At 41.1% G+C, this 21,039-nt stretch overlaps 1 protein-coding gene across 3 annotated transcripts in view; it reads left to right on the forward strand.

Moving 5' to 3' along the window:
* Positions 1 to 21,039, forward strand: part of LOC149185619 (peptidyl-tRNA hydrolase, mitochondrial-like) — a 259,489-nt gene that overhangs the window by 124,234 nt on the left and 114,216 nt on the right. For 2 of the 3 annotated variants that reach the window (XM_089412442.1, XM_089412443.1), the window contains exons 2-4: positions 10,721 to 10,947; positions 11,083 to 11,167; positions 11,402 to 11,469. In XM_089412442.1, the coding sequence (XP_089268568.1) occupies positions 10,753 to 10,947; positions 11,083 to 11,167; positions 11,402 to 11,469 (348 nt within the window). In that variant the 5' untranslated portion in view covers positions 10,721 to 10,752. The remainder of the gene's footprint in view (positions 1 to 10,720; positions 10,948 to 11,082; positions 11,168 to 11,401; positions 11,470 to 21,039) is intronic. The other variant, XM_089412445.1, reaches the window with a different exon arrangement.

The raw sequence follows: 21,039 nt of genomic DNA on the forward strand, positions 1-21,039 counted from the left end.
TTTATCAGGCTTTGAGTCCGAAGGTGCAGTTAAGTTCCGCACATGTTGGACAGTCCTTCCGAGATCGCCTGCATCTGGTGTATTTCAGGTGGTTAAACTGCCTGGAGGTTATCTCCCCAATCGGACCCGAAATGGTTTCTAAAGGTGGTTCACTCTTCTTTTCGGGTCCGTGTTAGTTGTTAAAGTGTGAGCATGACGGTAACCCAAAATAACATCTTGACCGATAGATCTTCGGGGCATGATCGAACGGTCTTGTAGATCGTTGGTTCTATAGTGGTAACGTGGAAAGGTTGTATGGGCCCTAGTCTCGGTTTGTGGGCCCACAGACCGATTACAAAGGCTTTGTAGGGCTCGACATTTGTTTGGGCAACTGCTCCTCAATATGTATATTATGTAACTTTTTCTTATAAATGGAATAGAAGGACCTACGCTTACTTTAGCAAAAAAAAAGATCATATTGAGTCGCAGATGGGTTATGTGTCTTGAGGGTCTAAGAAAAATGTGTATCCCCTCTTTGAGTCTTGTAAATGAAAAATCATATGTATTAGGTGGTTGGAAAAATAATTAAATCCCTGATGTGTAAATTAATTATTTTTCCTGACAAAATAAAATTAAATCCTAAGCTAGAAAACTAATTAATTAGAGTTAAGTTAAATTGTCTTAGGAAAATAAATTCTCCAAATAGAAAAGTTCGTGGGTTTTAAAAGAGTCAATTATTAAAGGTCCTACACCAAAGGAATGTTGTATTTTTCAAGAAAATTTGAACCCTTGGACCTTGGTGGTTAGGTCAAAGTCAATTTTTTAAGGAAATTAGCTCAAAATAATTAATTTTGAGCTAATTAAAAAGGAATTAAATGATAATTTGAAAATTCCTCAAAAATAAAAAATCAAGGGCCAAGATTAAAAGATCTTGAATTGTTTATCAATGACCATGATTATTTTGACAAGGATCAAAGAAACTAGCCGTTATTTTTCCACTTGGAGGATTTATTTATAAATTAGAGAGCTAGTTGAGTCTCTAGTCATCTTGCTCTCTAGCTAGAATTGTTGTTGAAGCATTTTGTAAACTATTGTCCCTCTAAGAACTATTTTTCTACTATAATAAAAGACTTTGGGTTGCAACTCGAGGTGTTTTTGTCGCTGATCTATGGTACATATTGACTATGGGCTTCCTATGTGGCGCTTTATATTATTATTTTGAGATAATACATAGTGTGTTCAGGTACTCAATCCTTGGTCTCCAAGTTCACAGACTGTGGGTAAGAGTTACTTTGCTGGGATCTCTAGTTTTTATATGGTGGATTGAATCTTTACTTGAGCTATAGTGAGCATTAATTTGTCTAAAGCGTTTAAGGCATTCTTTCAAGGAAAAAGTATCATAAAAACTATTTTTTCAAAATCCATTTGAAAACCCACATATATTTTATAAATAGTTTTGTAAATTATTTTTCTAATTTGGGTTGGGGTTTTAGTTTTATTTTTGTATATATTGGGGTTTGGGTGTTTCTATTTTCATTTTTGCAGGTTAGATCGAGAAACCAAGTGGGAAAAGAGCTGGATCTAGGCCCTTGAGGGTTAGATCTAGTCTCTTAGAATTTTTTTGCAAGTTTCCCACATTTTTTTTGGAAAATCAAAGGAGCTAAATCATAATTTATTTTGAGCAGGGGTTTCAACCTTTTCGGGACTTCTAGCCCCCGATTTTCCTTCCTAGGCCTCAGCGTCAGCATCCCTCCCTTCAATGTCTTGGTTTAGGGCCTTGTTTGGGCCTTGTTGTGAGGTTTTGAGGCTTCAGCCTCCTCTCTCTCCTCCTCCCCGACCCTCCATCCCCTCGCCCTCCCTCCATCAAGCTCCCCTCGGCCTCCTTGGCCCTTCGTCGTCCTCCGCTCCCTCTCCTCAGTTCTCCATACTCCTCTGCTTCCTTTCCTTGGCCTTTAGGCCATTAGCCATATGCCTTAAGCCTTGCCCTAGGCCTCCATACCCTATTTTCCAAATGCTAGCCTCATTAGTCATAACATTGGCCCTTTGAGGCCATATTCTTCATCCTTTTGCTTCGATCTATTATCCTAGCCCATTTATCCCTGTAAATTTGCCTCCCTTAGCCTTGTTCTCCAAGTCTTGGCCTCTTTTGCCCCAAAATTGACCCAAAACCATAAGCTGAAGTTTTAAAGCTAAATACTTGGTGGTTTTGTAGGAATAAGGTCTCAAAATTCTTATTTTTCAAGCGGCAAAGTGATCCCAAAGTTTTCATCGATTTTCAATGGTGGGATCTTCAAGGCCTTAGGCCTATGGTTTGACTTATAAACTCTTGTTTTTTGCAGTTTTATTACAACAAACAAATTACCAATAATTAGGCCTTAAAATCACAAACTAAATGATCAAAGTCATTTAAAATTGCAAAATCTTCATTTTAACAAAATTTGGCCTCTTGGGTATTTGAGTTTTTGCCTATATCTAACATTTAAGCTTTCTGGATTTTTCTACATAACTGAAATTTTCTACATATCTGAAATTTCTGAATCAAATACTTAATAAAGGCCAAAACCTAAAATTTTCAATTTCCGGAATTTTATTCTATTTTTGGAAATATTGGTTATCATCTTAAGCTTGATTAGTTTGCTGATCTGTGGTTAGTTCACTGCTGTAATAAACATATGAGTTTTGAAAATTCTTGAGTCTGTGAAAATTCCTAGACTCAAAGGAACCCCGACTATAGCAAATCTGAATCTACTTCACCTACATGATTTTTAAATTACGTTCATCAAGTTATTCTTTTGAATATTGAAGCAAATTACTTCTACAACCTAAACTAATTAAATATTTGATCTCATGAAACAAACAACAAAGCAAAGAACAAGATACATAGGACACACTTGTTTTTGGACACAATAGTCCTCGGAAAAATCCAATGTGGTAAAAACGGTGCAGCAGATCTGAGGATTCTTATTATTGGCAGTAAATATTTGAATACAATCTAGGATGCTCATGTAGCAATCCTTTACAGATAAAATACTGGCGAAAAATCCGAGTGAGTTTTACCTCACTTCACCCAGCATAATTCCAGTTGATCTGGCATAAGACTGGCTTACACTAGCAATTTCTGCGCTGCCCCTGCGTAGGCCTTGCGTCAGCCTTTCAGGCTCTACGTTGGCGTCTCTGCCCTTTGCGCTAGCTCTCTCGACTGTTCTGACAATTCTGAATTCTGTATGACAAGAAGCTTTTTTGCGCCATCTTTCCTGGCTACTGCGCTGCCTCTTTGCAAGCTCTCTCCGCCTCTCTGTTCTGTATTACCCGGAAATTCCTTCTCCCGGATTCTCTCTGCCCCTCAGCCGCTGAACGATCACTTTGTTCGAATTTCTTAGCTTCCTAGCCCCATAAATCGAACTCTAGATCAATTCTCTCTCTCTCTCTCTCTCTCCGTATTTTCAAATGAATCCTAAGCCTTCATTTTATACTTTTCCTATTGAGTCTTCAACGACCGAGCTTAAGTCTCTAATCAACGGCTAAGATTAAAACATAACTTGATCCACCTTCTAGATCATTGTCACCCATATGTTGATTAATACCCATTAATATTTTAATTTCCCTAAGTTCAGACTTATGAATTCCATTAAAAATATTAATTAATTTAATAAAATACAATCCGGGTGGAATTTCACCAAACGGTTTTTGGGTTCTTTAGAAATCGTACACCTTAGCCTCTCCACCAATTTTCAAGGCTAGAGCACTTCCGATGCTACCAAAAACTAACACTCCCTCTTAGCGAGGAAAGTGCTCTAGCAACAATTTCCACCTACATGCTGCTCTATTTATGAAGCACCTCCTTTTTGCACTGCTGCTGCTACTACTACTGTACTGTTGCCCATGACACTCCCACTGCCACTCCTGCATTTGTACTACAACTCCCTCTCAAACGCTACATCTGCTATGCTGCTAGCAATGCCACTGGCAACACTGCATCCGTACTACAACTCAGTTGTTGAGAGAAGCAACTGAAAAACATCCAAAATTAGTTGAACTTAACTGTGTTCAACATAATGCAATGAATGTTGGAATCTGACTGCTGCTGATTCTGACCCTCTGAATCTTCTGTGCTGCTGCTGACTCCTGCACTGTGCCAATTGCACTGCTGGCAACCTTTCTCTACGCTGATTAGTCTCTAGTCCCCAACTACTGCATCTGTCCTTCAAACGCTCCACTGCATCATTTGACACTAAGTCCATCTTGTTACTGCTAAAACTTGGGCTCCTGTAGCAAGGAATTGATCTAAGAGGTGGATTCTTCAAGGATCCTTCCCACATGTAGTCCTCCCAGCTGCAACTCAATATCGCCCCATCTCCTGCCTGGAGATGCGTGGGCACTCATGGCAAACTCAACCTCATCAATCTTTGCTGAAGCAGCCTTAGGATCATGTTTCTCATCCTTGTCCTTTTTTTTCAAGGGACACTAGGATGCATAGTGGCCCATCTCGCCACAACTGAAACATTTCACCTTCGAAATTTCCTTCTTTCACTTCGGCTTCTGTTGTCCCTTTGATGCTAGAGCTGCGTTCTCCTCCTCCTCCTCCTCCTTTTTCTTTTTGCCACTCCCACTACTGCCATTGAGGTTGACCTTCACTAGGTCCCTCCTTAACTCTTCCTGTTGATGCACTGCCCACATCTCCTCCCATGAAGGTAGTCTTTCCCTGCCCAATATGCTTTGGATGAAGACTTGCCATTCTTCCGAGACTCCATTCAGGGCTATCCTCACCATCGCGTTTGGCTAAGGAGTGGACCCCACTGTAGCAAGTTGGTCTCTAGTGTCCTAAAGACGTTGAAGATAGAGGTTCACCCCTTCTCCTTTCTGCATCAAGGTCCGCTGCAACTTCTCTAAATATCTTCCATTGTTCGAAAGAGCCTTCATATAGTGACAGCAAGGCTTCCCACATCTCTTGGGCTGTATCCTTGCCCTGCAAGTGTGAGACCACATGATCTCGAACTCCATCGAGAATGAGCCTCTTTACCTCCCCTGCTCGGCTTTGTACTTCTTCTTTTGATCGTTCTCAGCAGGAAAAACTACAACACTTTTGACGTAGGCCTCGAGATCATATTCCTTCAGAACAACTAAGATTCTGGTATTCCATATGACATAGTTGGAGGCTCTGTCTAACCTGTCCTGATCTCTGAGCCCATGCGATGCCATCTCACCCACTTGTCGAACTGACTCCTTTAGTCACTGCTTAGCACTACTCAGCTGCTCAGCAAGTGAGAAATTTGAACTTTCTGACGGAAAGTTCGAATGAGGAGAAAATTCCCCTTTGACGTGTCTTCATTCTTTTCCAGCGGATTTCTGCCTTGATAGAAACTGCACCCATCAAGCACTGCGCTGAGGCTCTGCGTCACTCCCTCTGTCTCTGCAAACTCACGAACTGGAATTTTACCTCTCTGTCATCTCACTCAGAGAGAGATTTCCTCATATCTGCTTCCCAGCAAGGACTGCGCAATCCCTTCAAGGGGATTCAAATTGCTGCCAAGTGCAGCTTTCGGCCTCACTGCTCAGCACTAGATTTGCTCTCCCTGTTTCAAAATCAATGCTCTGATACCATGTGAAAATTCCTAGACTCGAAGGAACTCATATTGCAGCAAATCTGAATCTACTTCACCTACTTGATTTTTAAATTACATTCATCAAGTTATTCTTCTGAATATTGAAGAAAATTACTTCTGTAACCTACACTAATTAAATATTTGATCTCATGAAACAAAAAATAGAGCAAAGAACAAGATACATAGGACACAATAGTCCTAGAAAAAACCCAATGTGGGAAAACCGGTGCAGTAGATCTGAGAATTCTTATTCTTGGCAGTAAATATTTGAATACAATCTAGGATGCTCAGCTAGCAATCCTTTACAGAGAAAATATTGACGGAAAATCCGAGTGAGTTTTACCTCACTTCACTCGACAAAATTCTGACTGATCTGGCACAAGACCGGCTAATCCCGACAATTTCTGCGTTGGCCCTGCGTAGGCCTTGCGTCAGCCTTTCAGGCTCTGCGTCAGCGTCTCTTCCCTTTGCGTCAGCTCTCTTGGTTGTTCTTGTAGTTCCTGGCAGTTCCGGCAGTTCCGACAGTTTCAACAGTTTTGGATTATGCGTGACAGGCAACTTTTCTGCGTCAGCGCTCCCAACTACTGCGCTGTCTCTCTGCAAGCTCTCTCCACCTCTTTGTTCTGTATTTTTCAGAAAGTCCTTCTCTCGGATTCTCTCTACCCCTCAGCTACTGAATGATCACTTAGTTCGAATTTCTCAACTTCCTAGCCCCAGAAATTGAATTCTAGATCAATTCTCTCTCTCTCTCTCTCTCTCTCTCTCTCTCTCTGTTTCCAAATGAACTCCAAGCCTCCATTTTATACTTTTCTTGTTGAGTCTTCAACGGTCGAGATTAAGTCTCTAATGAACGGCTAAGATTAAAACATGACTTGATCTGCGTTTTAGATCATTTTCACCCATATGTTGATTAATACCCATTAATATTTTAATTTCCCTAAGTTTAGACTTAGGAACTCCATTAAAAATATTAATTAATTTAATAAAATACAATCCGGGTGGAATTTCACCAAACGGTTTCTGGGTTCTTTAGAACTCATATGCCTTAGCCTCTCCACCAATTTTCAGGGCTAGAGCACTTCCGATGCTACAAAAAACTAATAGAGTCAAACACTCTAAAAGCCCTAAAATTGAAATTTTCAAGTTCTAGTGCATTTTGCTATTTTGGGGCATATTGGCCATCTATTTTTGGCAGTTTTATCTTGTTGATCTGTCTTTGTTTACTGCTGCAAATCAAGAAATCAAATCTGAAATTTTATGAAATACATCATCTTAAAAAGATCTAAACAAGGTAATTTACATTGCTGGTCAAATTGGAAATTTTATGTTTTATGTGTTGGACAAGTTTCATCATTTGAAGTGGTTTATGCATTGCTGTCATAACATTGATAAGATCTGAATTTTCTGAAGTAGTATTTGCTGGTATAAACTGTCATAAACCTGTGATCAACATTTTGATTGACTAATTTAAGCATTTGGCATCTTGAGTTACTTGGTATCTTGTGGAATATTGTTGAAGTTTACACTTGTATATCTAAGCATTTTATCTTGTCTAAGATTGCAATTCATTATTGTTAAGTACTCTTAAAAGGATTTTAGTTAAGTAGTTAAACAACTTAAGAAAATCTTAACTCAAGATAAATCTTAACTCGAGATAAATCTTACTCATAGTCTGTTGCATAAGCATACTAGATCTAAATTTGCATTAATAATTTACCTCTTAGCATAAGCTAGGTTGATAGAGACATACGATAGCCCTTCTTATCTAGCTTGAGGGGCCTCAACAACTCTTTGGTGGTTAACACGGTGACCTTGCAGTCGTCAAAGCCATAGTCTTTGTAGTGCCAGAGGCATCGGGTGATAGAAGCCTAACAGAAGGTATCTTTAATCAGGCTCTAACTTGCTTCCTGTTAGCCTTCAGGCTCCCTCCCACAACCTACCTTGGAGCCCAACTTCAAAATAGTTAAGGGAAGGTTACACTTAGACTAAGCATTTAACTAAAATTTATCAAGATCACTACATCTCACATAGGTTCTAGTATTTGCATATCATATAGGTTAGTCTAACATTCAAGCAGCGGGTGTCCATCTGGTCATTTGGTTCCAATTTATAAGATGCAAGAATTTGTGACTCCATTAAGGCATTGGTCTCATAATAGAAAAATTAATCTAATCATAATCTTGCTTAATTTCAACCAAGTGGCTCGGCCACTCATCCGTGTCTCCCAAATAAGTTGGTTTTCGACTTGCTTTGCTTCACTTCATTCCATAGGGACTACACCCCATAGCCCGTTGTTGGGAGACATCTAGAATGGAGTGGGTAGGGATCAAAGTGACAACCCCCGTCATGAGCATTGTTGTGGTGGCTGTACAATCTGGGTGAAAACACCACCCTAATTGGGATTTTGTTTGTTGGACTAATTGCTAATTCCCTTGCAGGGGTTCAGGAGCTAAATTTTGATTGCAGGGAGAAGACTCTTGCAGAGAAGGGTCAAGTTTCTTGTGAAGGCCAAGTTGCTTTTCCGAAGAGGGCTGAATTGTCAGTGAGGCCAAGTTCACCCACAAAGGCCGAAATTTATTCTTTGAAGAGGCTGAATGACTAAGTATTCAAGAGGGGCCGAGTACATAAAATCTTCCAGGGCCAAGCTACTCAATTTCTGAAGAGGACGAGTTTGCTTTTTGTGGGCCAAATTCTCCTCTAATTTTTGGGCTGAGTTCTGAAGTGAAAGCTGAATTTCTTGAGGCTAAATTGGGCATTGCTAGGGATCAATCTTTGTGCAGGGCCGAGTTTCTTCAAAGGGCCGAGTGCTTTTCCAGAAGTGTGAAAGAGGGCCAAATTTCTCAGCTGTCAGAGGGCTGAGTTCATTGTTACTAGGGGGCTGAGTTCATTTTCTAGATTTGCAGAAGGGCGCCGAATTGTCAATTGGAAGGGGACTGAATTGTTCAACTTGTGGAGGGTGTGATCATTTCTAGACGGGTCGAGCTAGGTTGCCATTTGTCAAAAACATTTCCAGGTTTCCCCACTCCAGCATTTGTGTAAAAGAATTATTATTACAGCTAATGAAATGATGGAGACAGTTTTGTGAAAAATTATCGGAGTGTAGTTGCTGTTGCAAATATTCCAGTTTGTTCTCCATTCTGTTTGATAAAAAATTCTGAGTGTTTGCTAATAATATTCTTCCAAGTGTATGACAGAGTTGCATGCCATCTGTTTGTCAAAAATCTTAAATGGGAAAAATTTAAGTTTTGAAGAGAATTTGTGCATTTTATTTTGGGTACATTACATCATTAGTCCCCTATTCTGGTTTTCTAAGACCTTGGAGATTCTGGAAATTTTGACACTTATGTTCCTTACATTCTGTAGTTGACTTCTGATGTATTGCATGTACCAAACTGCCCAATGCTAACCCTAATTTACCACTTGGAAACTTGTATGACCTGTTTGACCAACTCTAACCAAGTTGTAACTAGCCATTGCATCCATTGCTTGGAATTTTTTTACGTGGCATGGGTTCCTCTCATCAAGCTAAACAATCTGAGACTAGGTTGACTTTTTGACTCTCGGGATCTCTTTGCATTAGGAATCCTAAATTGTCTCCCGAACTGTGAAAAGTTGTCTATGTGAGACTGCCATGCATGAGAACTGTTTGAAGGATATTGCACCAAATTCAGGGCCACCTACAAACTTTATAGACTCTAGCCATGTGGTAAGACATAGGTGCACTTTGATGTGGGCTGGATTGTCCCATATACCTGTGATCACCCCTACAAGAAGAGGCTCCTATAAATCCATGAGTCCTCAAGTAATGCCCACTAAGGCCCTCCAATCCTATACAGGGCAGAAGGAACCTGAGATGAACTTCAAGGGACTAGTCATGGTTCAACCGACACAAGAAGATACAAACGATAAAACATAGGTCTAGGATGCCTAATACAAAGGCTCACATGGTCGGTAGAATTCTTTTGACTTGTGACCTTGTGCTTACAATGGTGGTGAAATATACTACAAAACTTTTGTATGTACCCCTTCTGACATGATGGGTAACGAGACCCTCTTAAAATTTGACAATTCTGTTCAATGCTTAGAAGATAACATCATCTTTTGTCATCAACAACTACAGCTACAAGAACAAAGAAGCATGAGAAGGCATTACTTTCATTAAATATGCTTTGAGGACAAAGCTAGGGGAAGGCAATGTAATGAACATTGTATGTGTATATATAGTTGAAGTGTGACATCCTAACTAAATACATGACCTAATGAAAGGACATGATGCATCAACCTCATGATCCATCAATGTATATATATACTGTCACGTAGTCATTGTAATCATTCATATCTTATTCATTATATTTATATATTTTGTCCTATGTGGATTTCAGTTATCTATCCTTTTTATGTTGGATATTTCTTTAGTAAATGAACTTGTTCATTTCATACTTCTGTCTATGGTTTACTCTTGCATTTGTTTTTTTCCCTACTTACTTTTTGTATCTAGGAGATGCATTTGGCACTCCCAAATTGCACTATGACATGATGTACTTTCTAGTCTCTTTGACCTATTTTGGTCATTTTCGGATGTTAAACTTAATTTCGTTTTTTTTTTTCCTTTCTTTTTTTTAGATATTTTTTTTACCTTGTATTTGAATCATTTTTTTTCGCTATATGATAAATCTAGAAGACATTTATAAATGTTCTAAATATTTTTTGACCAATATTTGAATCATTTTTTTCTCTATATGATAAATCTAAAAGACATTTATAAATGTTTTAAATACTTCTTGAGACAACCAATAGTGTACTTTATCTACTAGGTATTTGGGGGCCTTCAATACATAGATGTCGTATTTCCTATAAATGGCTAAATCTCTACTTGCAATTTATGGACAGCTTAGGGAAATAATGTTTCTTTTCAAGCATGGATTAAATTTCATTTAAATGTTGGTCATTCTATTTTGGATGAGAGCTAATTAATTGATTTGTTTTCCATCACTATCAACAATTTTTCATAATTGTTTACACGATGAAAATTATTTCCACATTAGAAGCTTATCAAATCAGTCTGATCATCTTGTTCCTTGTATTATTTTTCTCACAACCATATATATGATAAATTGTCGTGTGTTGAAACTGGCCAGAGTTGAATGACGTCAGGAGAGGCAGAGTGTTAATGTTTGCAGTGTACATCCAAATGTGGCATATACCTTGTCAAACACAAGCAATCTCTTGTAGACGCATGGTTTCTTGTCCATTACAACAGCTGGGATACTCATACATTCATGGTTCTTTGCATGATAGGCCAAAGCCCTGGCTAATTGTTGGTTTAGGCAATCCAGGGCAGAAGTTTGAAGGCACAAGGCATAATGTACTTCCAATCTTTTCATTTTCATATTTCTATGATTGACTTGAGACGAATTGATTTACATGTTTTTACTGAAGTTCTGCATTGATTGACTGGACTTAGAATGCAACTTTTGTTTTGATCTGATATTCCATTCAGGTTGGCTTTGAGATGATTGATTCTATTGCTCAAACTGAAGGGATTTCTATTAACATAACTCTTTGTAAAGCACTATGTGGAAAAGGTAGATGCTGTTCTTCACAGAATGCTTTTCAATGATGACAGATTATGAGCTTGCAATTATGCATGAGCTTTGGAATTGTTTTGAAGCTTATTTGTAAAACCCTTGCCTGCTTGTTTACCTTTAACTACAAGGACATTATCATTATATGTCAAGAGCCTAGTTTCCTCTAGCTTATCTATTTCTTACATGGTTCTTCTGAGGTTTTATAATTTATTAGATAAATTTTTTATGTAGGCCATATTGGTAATACACCAGTTCTTCTTGCCAAACCCCAAACTTTTATGGACCTGAGTGGCGAATCTGTAAGTATTAAAGAATATTTTCACCTCAGCATTTCCTTCAATTTTTCAATGTTATAGCCTTTTTTGGGTTAAGTATTTTCTCTCTAGAGATTGTTGAAGTCATAAGAGAGAGTAGATCTACAGTAATCTTTTTACTGAACCCTAAGTCATATAAAGAAAGCTGCAGTTTTGTAATAATGGAGGATGTTCACGTACCATAAATTCACCAAGATAGATCAGCCATAACCTGTTGAAATATGTAATTAGGTTTGATCTTCATAATGACATATGTACTCATGAATTTATGTATTTGATGTAAAGAGAAAAAGATTTATTATTGTCATTCTTGATGGGTTTCAAGCTCAAGGTAAATTTATTTATAATTCAAGCACCCATTGAGTGCTTTTAGGGCTTGTCATTGAGTCAACAAGTCATTGAGTCATTTTCATGTATGGAAAACCCTTTTGGGCATTGTTACCGCTCAAACTAGTAGGGGTCCTAGGAGGGGTTGCTATAGAGCAACTACTAGGTCAAGGACAACAATGGAGCGATAGCCCATTGTCACCTCAGCTAAGGCTCCCTGCTCTTTACGAAATTTCATCGATGGGAGGAGTCCCGGTATATGAGGAATCACGAGAATATATGGTCAATGATAAGATAAGTGATTCCTAGGCCTATTCGCAAGAGAGACTCAACAAAATGGGTTTCTTTCTTTAGAAGCAAGGAGATAGGCTCTCTAGGAAGGGCTAAGAGGCCCTTTGAGGATAGGGTTTGAGAGTATGCCTTGTTAAGGCAACCCCTAGTCTCAAAAGGCCTCACAGATGCTGGACTTCTAAGTGATCTTTGTGGAATTGGAGTCAACTGTTAATTTTTGGTAGCACCGGATGTGCTCTACCCATGAAATTTGGTGGAGAGGCTAAGGCACATGTGATCTCGAAGACCCAGAAATCGTTTGGAGAAATTCCACCCGGATGAAGAGATATTAAAATAATTAATATTTTTAATGAGTTCCTAAGTGTAAACTTAGGAAAATCAAAATATTAATGTGTATTAATATAATATGGGTGAGAAAGCTTTAAGAGATGGGATCAAGCCAGTTCTAAACTTAGCCGTTGATTAAGGACTTATTGTCGGCCATTGAATCGTCAACAAGAAAGGTATAAGAGGAGGCTTGAGGGTCAGTTGGAGATACGCCAAGAGAGATCAAGAATTCGATTTTCTGGGGCGAGGTTTGTTGAGGAAATCGAGTGAGTGATTAGTTGCAGTGAGGGGCAGTTCAGCAAGGGATTTTGGTCCAAGGCTGAAGAATACATATCAGAGAGGCAGCAAAGTGCTGGAAGAGGTAGCGCAGAGCCTAGGAGGGTTGACGCAGAGGCTAAGGAGGCCAGTGTAGAGGACGCAAAGGGCCATAGAGGCTGACGCAGAAGCCATAGAGGTTGATGTAGAAGTCGAAGAGCGCTTCAGAGCCAACGCTGGGAATGTCTGTGGGGCAGATTGGGAGCTGATTAGTTGACGCAGAGCCGAGGAAGGGTGACGCAGTTCTAGAAGAGCGCTTGGAGCAGCTTTCATTGTCCAACACAAGGAACAACCATAGTCACTATGGGATTGTTCATCTGGTTGTTGATTTGCCGGAATATCTGTCTCCAGATAGAGGTATTGTTGCCAAGGATATTCTTTGAAGGGTGAGTCATTTCTGGCACCCTAGTTGTATTTAGAAATCTGCTTAATAATAAAACCCTCATATATGCTGCATCGGTTTTCCCACATTTGGTTTTTCCGGGGACAATTGTCCAAAAATTATGGTGTCCCTTGTGTTGTCCTAGTTTATTTCAGTTGTTGGTCTATATATTTGTGAAGGTTGCAATTGTGTTTACTTCGATGTTTATATTATTAAATAACTTGTTAATGTAAAGAACAAGTAGGAGATAGTAAACCAGAGATTGTAGTAGGGGTTTCAGATGTGTTAGATTAAGAAATTTTCACATGGTATTAGAGCGGTTGTAGATCAAGGAGGACTGAAGACACGAGCCGAAGAAATATGAGAATTTGCAGCAGAGAAGCAGCTATCCCGAGAGACGGTGCTGTTCCAGAGCTGAAGAGGCAAGAGGAGGAGTGATGCAGTGCTGAGAGGATGATGCAGAGGCTCACGCAGAGCCTACGTCAGAATTTTGAGCCAGGAGAAGGGCTAGCACAGAGGCAGAGAGGGGCAGAACAGGCTCACACAAAGCCATGTCATCTTTCTCAGCCAGGAAGGCTTGACGCAGTTGTCCGGGAGGAGCAAATTCAACCCAAGACGTGATTGTGCAGAGCCTAAAGGGCTCAGATTCTTCAGTTGCTGGGGTTAAGGGAGTTATGCAGATTGTGATTTGAGGAGATGGTGGGACATTGTTTTTGTCTGTGCAGAATAGTGTCGAAGGCGACTGAACCAAGATAGAGGGAAGCACTGCCTCGAAAAATTTCTAGCTAAGAAATCTAGATCCGAGTTGCAGCGACAAAGGAGGATTAGAGAGGAGTGATTCAGCAGTTGGCCGGAGGATTTCCAGGAGGGAAGTCGAGACTCAGAGGGAGTCTAGAAGAGGAGCAGAGATGGTAGTAAACGGATTGAGGGATCAGGACAGATTGGACGAGGCTTCCAATTTTGTCATTTGGAAGGCCAGGATCCTGGCAATCCTGATGAACATCGCACCAAGGACTATGCCTTGAAAATCGTAGCTATCCTAGTTGACCCGAATGCAAATGAGAAGTATGAGGAGGCTGGGGCGAAAGTGAAATGCATGATTCTAGACAGGGTCAAGGCTCATGTCATACCACATTTTGCTGAGAAGAACACAAGGGAGATGTGGCAGATGTTGACGACCTTATACCAGGGCTCTTCCATACAGCGGAAGATGTTATTAGAGAATTAGCTAAGTTCATATCAGATGCAGAAAGGAGAGGAGATAGATCTGTTCCTTCTCAGGTTGCAAGGAATTCACGAACAACCTGCTTCTGTGGGGTCTACATCGGATCCAGAGTTCATGGTCAGGATTGCCTTGAATGCAGTCTTCGAGGAGTGGGAGACGTTTGTCCAAGGCATTTTGGGCAAAGTGACTCTCCCCAGTTGGGAAAAGATGTGGGCGGCTCTTCGACAGGAAGAGCTCAGGAGAATGACCAATGCGGGGAGTAGCGGTTGTTGATTTGGGGTAGCATCGGATGTGCTCTAGCCATGGAAATTGGTGGAGAGGGTAAAGTACATCAGATATCCAAGACCCAAAAATTGTTAGGGTAGATTCTACTCGGTTTAGGAGATATTAAAATAATTAATATTTATAATAGAGTTCCTAAGTCTAAACTTAGGAAAAATAAAATATTAATGGGTATTAATATAAAACTGGGTTAGAAGGTTCCAAAAGACATGGATCAAGCCAATTCTAATCTTAGCCGTAGATTAGAGATGTAATCTCGGCTATTGAAAGACCAACAAGAAAAGTATAAGAAGAGGCTTGAGGGTTAGTTGGAGAACACACGGAGGGAGACCAGTTAGTTCGATTTCTGGAGCAGGGTTTGCTGAGAAATTCGAACTAGTGGTTTGGATTGCAACAAGAGGTATCGAGTATAGAACAGAGAGGTAGGAACAACACCAGAAGATCAACGCAGAGATTAGAGAGGCAGACGTAGAGGGAGCAGGACTGCATAGTCACTGGAGGGCCTGCGTGGGTGATGTAGAGAGGCCCAGTGCTGACGCAGAGAGGCAGGAGCTGACGCAGAGGGTCTGGGAGCTGCGTAGAGGCCAACAAGTCTGACGCTGAGTCTGGGGGAGGGTGCTGGAGAATTTATCTCTGTTGGGTAAGCTAGTTTGGCACCCAATTGTACTTAAGAATCACTGATTAATAAAATCCTCCAAAAGATCTATATTGATATGTTTGATTCTTGTGCATGTATTTGTTTCTGTATTATGGTGTGATGTCTGCAGCATAATTTATTTTAATGTTTACTGAAGGGTTTTCATAAATAACTTATTGGAAAATAAGTAGGTAAAATAAATCAGTTGTTATAGTGATAGAATTTTCACATGGTATTAGAGCAAGTAATCAGAGACAAGAAGGAAAAATCAATTATGGTTCGAGACCATGATGCGAAGGCATCTATGTCACGAGACTCGCAAAATTTTTCAGAAAATTGCACAAGATACAGTAATTTGGATTTCTCTATGTTGGCTTCCAGATTGAAAGAAAAGGTTGCTTGTGTGACAAGCGCTACATCATCAGAGGTATGGTATATAGACAGTGGAGCCTCATGGCATATGACGGGAATCTAGGAATGTTTCTCAGATAATCGGGAGGAAAGGATGAATTTTCAGATCACCATAGGGAATAAGGCAAAGTGTACTCCAGTAGGGAAGGGTACCATAGTTTTTCAAACAAAAACGAGAGCAGTTCTGTGCTAGCAACGTGCTGCATGTACCAAGACTGGGGATGAACTTACTTTCTGTATCGCAACTTCAAGGCAAGGGCTATGATGTTTTCTTCACAAGGAGAAAGTATACGTCAAACACTCGAGCTCGAAAAAGAAAGTGCAGATCGAGATTAGAAGTAACAAGTTGTACAGATTACAACTAGAATCACCAATGGCATTGATAGGCAGTCATGGAGACAAGGATTTGAACGAACTATGGCACAGAAGAATGGGACACTTGCACCATGGGGCTCTAAGAATTCTCAAGAAAAATGTAACAGGAGTTCCGGATCTTAGTACAGAACGAGATGATGTATGCAAAGGATATGCTCTAGGAAAGTATGCCAAAGTGACATTTCCTAGAAGTAAAAACAGGGCCAAGAGTATACTAGGATTGATACACTCAGATATCTGCGGACCTATGTCCACTAAAGCTCTTAGTGGTTCCGAGTACTTCGTCACCTTCATTTATGAACACTTAAGGAAAACTTGGATTTATTTTCTAAAAACCAAGGACGAGGTTTTCTGTTGATTCAAAGAGTTCAAGACTCTGGCAGAGAACCTGACAAGGAAGAAAAGAAAAGTTTTGCGCTCATATAATGTTGGAGAGTATGTTGATAAGGACTTCACTGATTTTTGCGCTAAGGAGGGCATCGGAAGAGAATGGACAACTCCTTACAATCTGGAGCAGAATGGAGTAGTAGAAAGAAAGAACAAGACTATCATGGAAGCAGCTAGGGCCATGATGTATGATTAGGATATGCAAAAATTCCTGTGGGCAGAAACATGCAACACGATAGTCTATGTTTAGAATAGAACTCCTCATTGGGCATTGGGAAAGATTACTCCAGAGAAAGTCTTCATAGGGAAGACACTTGAAGTCAGTCATTTCAGGATATTTGGGAGCTTAACATATTGCCGCATACCCGAGGAAAAGAGGAAGAAGCTGGATCAAACTGCAGAAAAAGGATATCTAGTGGGATATAACGAGAACGCTAAGGCATACAGAATCTATCTTTCAGGGAGTAAGAAGGTAGTAGTTCGACAAGATTTGAAGTTCATGGAGGATAGGGCCTTTAGAAAATCTCGAGAAATGCCTTTCGAGGAGCAGTCAAAATATGAGATGTTGGTCAAACCACTTCAACCAACGGAAGTAAAGAATACTTCCTCAGATCAGGAAGAATCACAGGAGGAGGAGGAGCTAACATAATCACTTGCTACCAGAGGAAGAACGAGTAGGGAACTTTGGCCATGTGATAAGAAGCTCCAGAATCAATGAGCCACTCATGAGAATGAGAAGAAGAAGATACATTTAGTGCATAACTAGACCGAGATGCTTGACAACCACATGAAGAAAGTGCAATTTTTGAAGATGAAGATGTTGATTTGGGGTAGCATCGGATGTGCTCTGACCACGAAATTTGGTGGAGAGGTTGGGGCACATGAGATCTCCAATACCCAGAAAGGGTTTGGGCATATTCTAAACAGATCAAGAGATATTAAAATAATTAATATTTTTAATGGAGTCCCTAAGACTAAACTTAGGGAAAATAAATTATTAATGTGTATTGATATGAATCTGTGTTAGAATGGTCCAAAAGACATGGATCAAGTCAGATCTAATCTTAGTTGTTGATTAGGGACTTAATCTCGACCGTTGTATGTCAACATGAAAAGTATAAGAAGAGGCTTGAGGGTCACTTGGAGAACACACCAGAGTGATCAGTCATTGTATTCTTTAGAGCGGAGTTTGCTAAGAGAGATAGAATCAGTGATCGGGAGAGCAGCTGAGGGGGTTTGAGTACAAAGAAACAGAGAAGGCAGAGATTGTGCCGGGAGAGCAGCACAACAACCAAGGAGGGTGACACAGAGCCAACAAGAGCTCACACAGGGCCACGCAGAGGCAACCAAGTGCTGTGCAGAGCATTAGAGGGGCCAACGCAACTGACACAGAGGCTCCCAGAGCTGACGCAGGGCCTCCTGGGGTTGACACAGGCCTAGAAACGCTGATGCAGAGCCAGTGTGAGGCTGAGAGGGGCTGATGCAGGGCCATCGTGATACTGAGAGGGACTAACGCAATCCAGTTTGGGCAGATGCTAGGGTTGCAGAGCAGTTTTGCGCTGAGGAGTTGTCGGAAGGGTTTCCCAGGGTTTCAGCCAGGAGATTTCTGTCAAACTGTGAGGTATAGTGGCTAAGGAAGTTATTTGTTGGGCAAGCCAATTTTGGAACCCAGAGTGTACTTTGATATTGCTTAATAAGAAAACCCTCAGATAGCTGCATCGGTTTTCCTGCATTGGGTTTTTCTGAGGACATTGGTCCAAAAATAATGTGTCATGTGGTATGTTTGTTCTTGTTTCTTTTAGTTGCTGATTTGTAATATTTTGAGCATGCATTGGTGTTTATTTTCAGTATTTACTTTGTAAATAACTTGTTAAAGAAAAATAACAAGTAGGTAGGAATAAATCAGAAAAAGTGCAAGAAGCATTTCTAAACTAAGTAAACTTAGAAACTTCAACATGGTATCGGGGTGTGATTGCAGATCACAAGAGGAGTAAGAGACATCAGCTGAGCGGAGCAATAACAACAGAAATCAACTGTCCTGAGGTGACAAAAGCTGTTTCTTGCAACGTAGAGGTCAATAAGTATGACGTAGAGACAGCCAGAGCCACGTAGAAGAAGCTGGGAGCTGCACAGAGCCTCAGAGAGGCCAACGTTGTTGACGCAGAGGGCCAGAGGGTTGACGCACGGCATCCCAAGGCTGACGCAGACCCATCTGGGGTGACGCAGAGCCAGCGTGAGGCAGAGAGGGGCTGACGCAGTTCACAGAGAGGCAGTTGCTGGAGTCTAGAAGGCTACAGAAATATTGCAAAGTGGAGTTGGTGAGGTACTGTAGTCAGAACAATACCTGACAGAGCAGGGCCAGAGGAGTTGTTACCGAGGGTTTCTAGTTGAGGAACCTGGATCAGCAGTGCAGTTGCACAAGACGATTAACGCAGGGGGCATCTGGACAAGTGACAGAAGGATTTCCAGGAGGGAAATCAGGAATCAGAGGGAGTCCAAAAGAGAACTTCTAGATGGGAAGTAGAGACTCAGAGGAGTCGAACAGAGAACTTCCAGGAGGGAAGTAGAGTAGCGTCATGGCACTTCACGGGGTAAGAGACCAGGATAGACGTTGATTTGGGGTAGCATCGAATGTGCTCTAGCCACGAAATTTGGTGGAGAGGTTGGGGCACATGAGATCTCCAATACCCAGAAAGGGTTTGGGTAGATTCTAAACAGATAAGGAGATATTAAAATAATTAATATTTTTATTGGAGTCCCTTAGTCAAAACTTAGGGAAAATAAAATATTAATGTGTATTAATGTGAATCTGTGTTAGAGTGGTCCAAAAGATATGGATCAAGCCAGATCTAATCTTAATCGTTGATTAGGGACTTAATCTCGGTCGTTGAGATGTCAATAGGAAAAGTATAAGAGGAAGCTTGAGGGTCACTTGGAGAACACACTAGAGTGATCAGTCATTCTATTCTCTACAGCAGGGTTTGCTAAGAGAGATAGAATCAATGATCGGGAAAGCAGTTGAGGGGCATTGAGTACAGAGAGGTAGAGAGGCATAGATAGTGCTGGGATAACAATAGAGCAGCCAGATAGAGAGACGCAAGAGAAAACAATTCTCACGCAGGGTCACACAGAGGTAGCTAAGTGCTGCGCAGAGCACTAGAGGGGCAACCATAGCTAACAGAGAGGCTCAAAGAGCTGACGCAGGGCCTCGTGTAGTTGATGCAGGCCAAGATAGGCTGACGCAGGGCTAGCGTTGGGCTAGGAGAGGCTGAGGCAGGGCCAGCGCTGGGCTAGGAGAGGTTGACACAGTCTAGATTGGGTAGACACTCGGGTTTCTGGGGCATATTGGTGTTGAGTAGCTGCCAAAAGAATTATCTGGGGTTTCAGCGAGTAGACTTGTCAGAAACCGAGAGGTATTACTACTAAGGAAATTCTCTGTTGGGTAGGCCAGTTTCGGCTCCTAGATTATACTCTGATATTGCTTAATAAGAAAACCCTTAGATAGGTGCATCGATTTTCCCAAATTGGGTTTTTCTGGGGACATTAGTCCAAAAATAATGGTGTCATGTGGTGTGTTTGTTCTCGTTTATTTTAGTTGCTGATCTGTAATATGTTGAGCATGCACTAGTGTTTATTTTTAGTATTTTCATTGTAAATAACCTGTTAAGGAAAATAACAAGCAGGTAGGAATAAGTCAGATAAAGTGCGTAGAGGGCTTCTAACTAAGTAAACTTAGAAACTTCAAGATGGTATCAGAGCAATGATTGCAGATCACAGGAGGACTAAAAGACATCAACCGAGCGGAGCAATAGCAACAAAAAACAGCTGTCCTGAGGTGACAGAAGCTATTTCTAGCAATGCAAAAGCCAAGGAGTGTGATGCAGAGCCAGCCAAGGCCATGCAGAGGAAGCCAGGAGCTGCGCAGAGCCCCAAAAAGGCTAGCATTGCTGACGTAGAGGGTGAGAGGGATGAAGCAAGGCATCCCAGGGCTGATGCAGACTCATCTGGGTTAACGCATAGCCAACGTGAGGCAGAGAGGGATTGATGCAGTTCACAGAGAGGCAGTTGCAGGGGTCTAGGAGGCTGCAGGAATATTGCAGACTGAAGCTGGTGAGGTACTGTAATCAGAACAGTACCTGACATAGTAGGCCCAGAGGAATTGTTACTGAGGGTTTCTAGCTGAGGAACTTGGATCAGTAGTGCAGTTGCACAAGGCGATCAGAGTAGGGGGCATCTCGACAAGCGACAGAAGGATTTCCAGGAGGGAAATTAGGACTCAGAGGGAGTCTAGAAGAGAATTTCCAGATGGGAAGCAGAGACTCAGAGGAGTCGAACAAAGAACTTCCATAAGTGAAGTAGAGGAGCATCATGGCACTACACAGGGTAAGAGACCAAGATCGACTGGACGGAGCTTCGAACTTCGCAGTCTGGAAGGCCAGAATCTTATCTGTGCTTGACAGGAATCGTGTCAAGAACTTCGCCTTGAAGGTAATAGTTGTCTGAGTCGACCCCAGTGATAATGACAGGTACAAGGAGGTGATGGCGAGGGCCAAGTGCATTATCCTTGACGAGGTCAAGGATCATGTGGTACCACAT

The sequence above is a fragment of the Pinus tabuliformis genome, chromosome 3_1 (assembly GCF_031772625.1).
Source record: "Pinus tabuliformis cultivar Carrire ecotype Pingquan chromosome 3_1, CPIR1, whole genome shotgun sequence".
Taxonomy (NCBI): Eukaryota; Viridiplantae; Streptophyta; class Pinopsida; order Pinales; family Pinaceae; genus Pinus; species Pinus tabuliformis.